Raw genomic sequence first — 7,597 nt, 5'->3', positions numbered from 1 at the left:
TTTGGCTTTCCCTTATCCTTTACAAGCCAAAACAACTTGGATATTCATTTTTGCTTTTTGCTCGTACTCAACCTCCTTCCTCCTAGGTCTGAAGCCTCCGCACCAAAACACCAACTGCCTGTCTCAGACTGGAAAAAAATCAGATTTTGGACTGCTGTCTCTCCAGAGGAGGAGTTACCTCATCACTTCAGTCAGCACAGCAGAGTCTCTCCACTTCCTGTATGGGGCTGAACGTTCATCTGAAAACACATCGGCAGCTCATGTCTGCCTCTCCCTGCTGAACCACAGCTTCCTCCTCTACTCACTCTAACTTCCCATCTACTTCTTTCCTTTGCTCATTTCCTAGAATTTCTCTATCTTACATGATCATTGCAGGGTGCTGTGACCTCTGACCCCTGTCCTCCTCACTACTGGTTGCTTGTCATATTGGTGATGTAGGAATTGAAGCTGATTCTACTGTTGCACTCATTGTACGTCACTTTAGATGGCTCAAATGTAAAATTTTAAATGACATCTTTCTGTGGGTCAGATCTTTTGCTGTCTGTCTCTCTCAGCTGCAAGAAATTCAGAGAGATCAGAAAACTGATGAGATGTACATACTTAAATTCAACCAGACAGTAGAGAGAAAAAAAAAAACAGAAATTGGAGCTGCTATGAGGAAGTGCCAAGCTATTAATCACAGGAAGTATATCTTTCTCTTTAAGAAGCGTTAGTTCAGACGCTTCGACAGTTGAGAGCGAGAGAACAAGATCGATAGACAGATTTAAAGAGACTGAGAGAAAGAGCAGAATGGCTGAATTCAGACGGACTAAAATCACTTTGTGTTTGATACTCGTGTTTCATGTAACAGGTAAGGCTGAATTAAAATTTATATTAAATAACAGATACATTACAAAACTGAACTTACTTACTACTTACTTACTAATATTACTAACTGTACTTTATTAATTAATCTTCATTTAACTGAGACGGTCAATGATGCCATTTTTGTTAAAATGCTGAATGATTTGTTTAGTGAACTCTTTCTGACTTGTCAGGGCACATTTGCAAACTTATGTTATACTCAAAATTATCTTCACTATGAAAAAATAAACTATGAACATACCAGCCTTATTCCTATTCTGATTTAATTAAATTTTCATAATATTTCTCTGTCATTTTCTCCACAGCAGGAAACAGTAACCAACGTTCACCCTCCTCCTCCTATGTCAGAGATGGAGGTGAAGTCACTCTGCCTTGTGAAAATGTGACACCCAGTCATGATAAATGTGACTATACTGACTGGATCTTCAATCATTTTATAAATAAATTAACTACAGCAGAGCTGGTTACCGATGGGAAGATTGCATCAAATGAGTTTGCCAAACCTACAGCAGCCAGACTGAGTGTTACAGCCGACTGTTCTCTGGTTATAAAGAAAGTCACAGATGAGGATGTTGGTGTCTACACCTGCAGACAGTACATGTCAGGACAAGAAATACGTCCAGATGCTCGAGTTTATCTGTCTCTTGTAAAGAGTGAGTATTAACATCATAACCTATTCAGCTCAAACTGCCTTCTTGGAACAATATACTAAAACATTATAATAATTCTGATTACAGTAATGTAGTTAATTTTCCTGCTATTGTCTTCCTTTCACAATATCTCCATCTTCACCAGTGACTGAACAGGAGGACACCGATAAACTGATGTTGTCCTGCTCTGTGGTGAGATATGGAGAGTGTAGAGAGACACTGATGTGGCTGTATGAGGGTGTGAAGTGGAATAGAAACATCAGTAACATTCTGATATCACAGTCTACCTGCCACACCACTGTGTCCTTTCTGAGTTCTATTTATGTCAAAGAGAGATTCCAGTGTGAAGTGACTGATCGTCACAGTAGAACAGTGCAGACGTTTGACTTCACCTCTCTGTCCTCAGGTGAGAAAGCTTTGAGAATATGATAAGAAACTGTTTAAAATATCTGCATCTTGATATAAAAAATAACAAAAACTACCTTTCTTTTACTTGACAGTTTCAAAGTAACCATGCAAAAGATTATTTTATTATTTCTTATTCAATTACTGGATATGATAAATGTGAGCTCTTGACTGACCCTATATTTTGTTTGGGCTTTGTTATTTCATTTGTCCAGGTACGAAAGCAACAACAAAAGAAACAGGGCCTACAACCAAATCTACAACCAATTCAAAACCAGAAGGTAGTCACTTTCCATCCTGCATTACATATTTCCACAGTCCAGCCTCTCTCCTCTCTCTCTCTCTCTCTCTCTCTCTCTCTCTCTATCTGTCTCTCTTGCTCTCTCTCTCTCAGCTTTGAGACTGATACTTGGCTGTGGGAGGGGTTACTCTGAACTTCCAACCACAAAATCCACTGCTGCTGTGAAATCAACCGCCAAAATTCACCAGAGGCAAAGTCATGCACACAAATGTAGTTTGATAGAAATTCACAGACGCTCTCTCTTTCTGTCTCTTTTTTCCTTTTGTTGTTGTGCTTTTTGTGTTTCATTTTTGTTTTATCGGAACATGGTTAACTGTGTTGTAACGGCCTTCACAACAGCTATTGGCAAATCTGTATTTTGCAACCTCCGTGGCATTTGTATTTGACAGACTTGCCTTGGACACAATATGGGAAATAAACAAACCTTTTGAAATGGTTTCATAAGTCCAACGGGTCAATCCTGCAATCTTTCAGACAAAATCATGAAAATCACCAAAATTGAAGCTACAAGGTTTCCAAACCACAAAAGCAATATGTTCTTGAAGAGTTTGACTAGTACATAAAGTCAAACCTTTCAAGGACACACTGTACACATTTCCAAAATTTTGATTTTTAAATACATTGTGGTTTAGACTCTGCTTTGAGACACAGCAGCACATGTTGTTTATGCATGGCAAGCACTGTTAATGGACTGCAGTTTTTCTACCTACAATTTTTTTATTTACTTAAAAATTGCAGATGAATAATATAAAAAAGTCTTGCCTGCTTGCAAATACTATTTGGGCAAAGGATATTTCTAAATACCTTTTGTAGACTTCTATTCTATTCTATTCTATTCTATTCTATTCTAAATGTATTGTCCTATACAGGAAATTTGTTTTGCAGACAAATTATAAAATAGAAAAACTAATAGAAGCACATCATATGACACAATAACAACACATACTGTAACTAATCACCACAACAAATGCCAAATATGATATTTTACACATTGTGAAACACATACGCAACTCTCTCCTCTTTCACTGACAGGAGTTTGAATCGATTTTAGTTCCATAGGTCACTTGAAGCTGCTGACAAAACGTTTTTAACTTTTTCTGTCTCTTCCAAGTTTTGTGGTTCATCATAGGGGGTTTAGCTGCAGTCCTAATAATTGTTGTTGCACTCATCATATGCTGGAAAAGAGCTAGAGGTGAGAGCATTTATTGTGTAAAATGTCATCACATTGATAAACCCAGACTGTCGCTGCAGAAGCTAAACTCTCCTCTCCCTTTTGCTTTTTTTTTTTCAGGGAACAAAACCCCAGCAGAAGACAACACTGTGAGTTTTAAAACTGAAGGATCAAATGTTTATGCAGTCAGGACTTTGCAGAGCTGTAGCAAAGCGGCTGTGTGATAACTGTCTATTACCAAAACTGCAGAAGAGCATAAGATGAGCTGAAACTTTCTTGATCTTTATCAAAATTAAGCTGATTGATGATGAAAAAGCTAAATGAAAAAACATAAAAGCTAAACAAATATGTAACAAAAACAGTAAAAACAAGAAAAATAAAAGAATAAAAGCAGTAAAATCCCAAAATAAACAGTTGTAGGGTTATAGCATAATGCTGCTGACAGTTTCAACACGTTTAGCAGAGTGTATGGGTGGGAAGCATGGGGAAGATTATGGATTACTTCATGTATGGATTTACTTACAGTTGTTACTTATAGATGTTACTAACAATCTTGATTAGATATGGATTAGTGCATATGATGTTCGATATATATAAGCAGAATATAATGTGACAAAACTGAAGAGATATGTGAATTTACATCATGGCACTGACACTTCCCATGTTAGACTTGTATGCACTTCTGGTTTTGTAGTCCATAAGTTTCAACCACATAGCATGTATTCTGTTATAACTGACCTTTACTGGAATGGAAAGCTGTAACTGGACTGTATTTTTCCAGGCTCTGACCGTAGTCAGCGATGCCAATCCTGCAGTGAAGCAGTCTGGACCAGAAACCAACCAGGACCAGGTCAGATCACACTCACACTCACACCCAGTATCCAGTACATGTGCATGAGACACAAAGTTGAGTCTGATTTCCTTCTTTGATAAAAAGGATAAGAGGGAAGTAAGAAGGACTAGACTAGAGTAGAGTAGAGTAGAGTAGAGTAGAATAGAGTGGCTGAGACAGTGAGGAAGTGAGGCATAAGTGTGAAGCAGGGTGTGGCTGAAAAAGTGCATGCATGCTCAGCCAACCAGTCCTTAAAGTCCCACTGAAACGGAAGTTAGAGCGTCTTTAGCTTCTGTACTGTGACGTATTTCCCAGTGAAACGGAATATTTGAGCGGTGTACAGTTACAAGAGGGATTTAAATCAAATCCTTCTGATTGGACCTACCATTTGATTGGACCGCTAAACAGTGGGCGGGGCTTAGAGTTTGGCGCGATACGGAGCTACAGAGAGAAACGGAGCTACAGAGGACTGTTGGCTCCACACACACCTCCCTCACCTGTTGATAGATCAGGAGGAGGACAAGGGAGAGATGAATGAATTAGACCTCAGCCACATTGTTTTGGAAATGAAAACAAAGTTTTTGCCCACTGATATCCAAACACACATCTCTTCCTCTCTCTCTCCATATTGCTCTGTCAGCTACGACCCAGAAACGGTGAAGTGCGGTTTTATATGACTGGTGTGGCTAGCTAGAGGTTGAAGAATGATTGATGGGTGGATGTCATGATATTATTGGTTGAAATTGGTTGGTTCATGCTTATGTAAGCACACGGCATATTTTGTTTTACAGGAAGAAAACATGATTGGATTTTGATCCAATCAGAAATTGATTTTTTGTGTTTTTTTTGCATATATTGTTAAATAGGTGCACAATATGACCGGGGATGTGATCTAAAAGGGTTAAAAATGCATTTTTCATTTCATCTTGACTTTAATAAACTAGAAGGCAACTCTCTGCCAGTGCTGAACAATTCTCCAACCTGCTGTTACACCCGAACACATCGTTCCTGTCACTTATACATTTGAAGTTAAATTGATTTCCTGACCCTGCAAGCGTCCTCTTAGGATTTGGAATCAAGTCTCTGTCTTTGTTAGTTTCATAGTTACGGCTAAAAATGTATAATCATCTGATGGCAGAAATCCCAGATCTGGATCACCACCAAAATTCATTAAGTTGTTCCTTGGTCCAAGGGCGATCTGTCGACTAAATTTCATGGAAATCCATTTGTAAGTTTTTGAGAAATCCTGCTGACAGACAGACAACAAACTAACTAACAGGGACGAAAACATAACTGGCAGAGGTACTAAAAGTTAAGGAATAGAATAGAATAGAAAATCAGTGGAAGTGTTGAAGTGTGGAAGTTCAAACCTGTGTGCCACTGACCAGCCTTTGTGTTGCATTCACTGGTCAGACTGATCAGGACGACGGACTCACCTACGCCTCCATCAGCCACTCCAACAACAACGAGAAGGAGAAGAAGAAGAAGAAGAAGACCGCTGGTAAAACACAGGTGAGCTGTCTGTTCTGTTGTATCACTGTTGGTGGGAAAAAAACAACAACAACAACATTTTCAGGAATAAAGAAAATAATTCCTATTTTCGCATCGACACCCATGTATTTTTGACATTAAGCAATAGGTTTTAATCAGGTTTTAAGGCTCCAACAGTCATGAAAAATGGTTGTGTAAACTTTCAAATTTTTTTTTACAATATTTCAGATGTGTGGTTTTTACCCAACAGCAGTGTTACAGGGAGACATGGAGGATATTATTTAAAGAGCTTGTAACATTAGAAGTTGCTGTCATCAGTCACAGCTACACTGTGTCAGTGTGTTGTACTGTTTAATGGACAAATCAAAACTAAGTCACATAAGACAGAGAAGTGTTGTTGCGCTGCTCTCTATGGGTTGAAACATTTCAAGCTTGTTGACAGCTGATGCCAAACAGCTGCTGTGACATCACTGAAGGGGCGTGGCCAGAAGTGCAGCGATCTGGAAAGTTTCAACCCAGTATAACAGTTTCCTGCCTTATGTCATTTAGTTTTGATTTGCCCTTTAAGGTTTTCAGCCGGAACGCATGTTGCTGTGTTGTGTCACAGTTGGGTGCTTTTTGTTTTGTTGTCATTTGTTTGTTTTGTATTGTGTTTTGTTGTGTGTTTTTTGTTTTGTTGTGTTTTGTTTTGTTGTATTATATTCCCGTTTTGTTTTGTTTTGTTTTGTTTTGTTTTGTTTTTTTTTTTTTTTTTTTTTTTTTTTTTTTTTGTTTTGATGTGTTTTGTTTTGTTATTTTGTGCTGTGTCATGACATGTTGGGTCACTGGTGTGTTGTGGCATTTTGTTTTACAGGTTCCCAATAATGATGGTGATGAAGAAGATGCTACAGTGACCTATGCTACTGTGAAAACCTCTTCTGCCTCTGCTGGAGACGCCAATGATCCCAGCAACCTCTACTCCACCGTCAACATGACAAGGAAATAACACACCACAGCAGTTCCATTTCATATCATTACATTTGTTTCAGATGAATAACTCTGAGATTAGTCAGATGAAAAACCACGAGTTCCAGTGTGAAACAGCAAAATGAAACTGAGTGAACATTCCTGGTTGTCCATCGCTGCTACCAGCATCGTTTTGTGAAATCAGGACCTAAATATGTTCTGACATTAGTTAAAAACAGTTTTAATATGATTTTTTTTTACTGTGCCATAATATATTGTGAAAATTTAGTGGTCATTTGAGTTGAGATTGATTTACATTTCACGGTCTCTTGTTATCTCTCTCTGTCTGTCTCTCCAGTTCCTCTCCATGGTGTACAGTCTTAGAAAGCAGAAACCTTTATCACATTATCAGTGGCATCATGAGAGGTAACTGTCTGAACTTCAATACCCAGAAATCCTGTAGTGTGAGGTCAGTAAACTGCTCACAGCTCGCTCATGTTTACCAACCCGGCCGGTCTGTGTGATGCTTTATACCAAAGAAAACCAAAGAGACGAGAGAGGAAAAGATCTAACGTTGGTGAGTCCAGCTTTCTCTGCTGCTGCTTAGGAGACTGCTGTTTGGATTTTGCAGTTAAATTTCAATCTGTCACTTTCCTGTGAGCAGAGGCGTGTAGATAACAGACCAAAATTAAATTTGGTAAAATAGGATGGATCTACAGTGTCTCAAATAGTAGAGATGAGACGCTCTTGTCTGTTGCAGCCCGACTTGACGTGATTTAACCTGATATGACTGGTGTATTTTTACATAAAACTACTTAAAAAAAGAAAGATTTCCCTGTCCCTGTGTAAATGCAGCTGAACAGTCGTCTGCCCACACTGGCTTTGGATTGAATCCCACCAGAGCGTTCTTATGCATTCATTACACTTTGTTTAGTAAT

At 38.6% G+C, this 7,597-nt stretch overlaps 1 protein-coding gene across 1 annotated transcript; it reads left to right on the top strand.

The window, feature by feature from the left end:
- Window positions 1-714: 714 nt before the first annotated feature.
- Window positions 715-7,591, top strand: LOC139657217 (uncharacterized). Its single transcript, XM_071534980.1, has 9 exons — window positions 715-850; window positions 1,170-1,517; window positions 1,660-1,920; window positions 2,135-2,200; window positions 3,332-3,412; window positions 3,512-3,540; window positions 4,173-4,241; window positions 5,637-5,735; window positions 6,568-7,591. The coding sequence occupies exons 1-9, from the start codon at window positions 790-792 to the stop codon at window positions 6,697-6,699; spliced, it is 1,146 nt and encodes a 381-aa protein (XP_071391081.1). The 5' UTR covers window positions 715-789; the 3' UTR covers window positions 6,700-7,591.
- Window positions 7,592-7,597: the final 6 nt, after the last annotated feature.

Source organism: Centroberyx affinis, unplaced genomic scaffold (genome assembly GCF_046629955.1).
Source record: "Centroberyx affinis isolate AG114_WGS23_722 - 3 ecotype Tasmania unplaced genomic scaffold, CSIRO-AGI_Caff_v1 ptg002642l_1, whole genome shotgun sequence".
NCBI classification, from domain to species: domain Eukaryota; kingdom Metazoa; phylum Chordata; class Actinopteri; order Beryciformes; family Berycidae; genus Centroberyx; species Centroberyx affinis.
The sequence above is the reverse complement of the archived record's forward strand: the minus strand, read 5'-3'. Positions and strand labels throughout refer to the sequence as shown.

Excerpts from the sequence above, each read along its gene's own strand:
- LOC139657217 (XM_071534980.1), top strand. The coding sequence starts at position 790 with ATGGCTGAATTCAGACGGACTAAAATCACTTTGTGTTTGATACTCGTG. Across the intron at positions 851-1,169 it reads ACTCGTGTTTCATGTAACAG|CAGGAAACAGTAACCAACGT; the intron begins GTAAGGCTGAAT and ends TTTTCTCCACAG. Across the intron at positions 5,736-6,567 it reads AGACCGCTGGTAAAACACAG|GTTCCCAATAATGATGGTGA; the intron begins GTGAGCTGTCTG and ends TTTGTTTTACAG.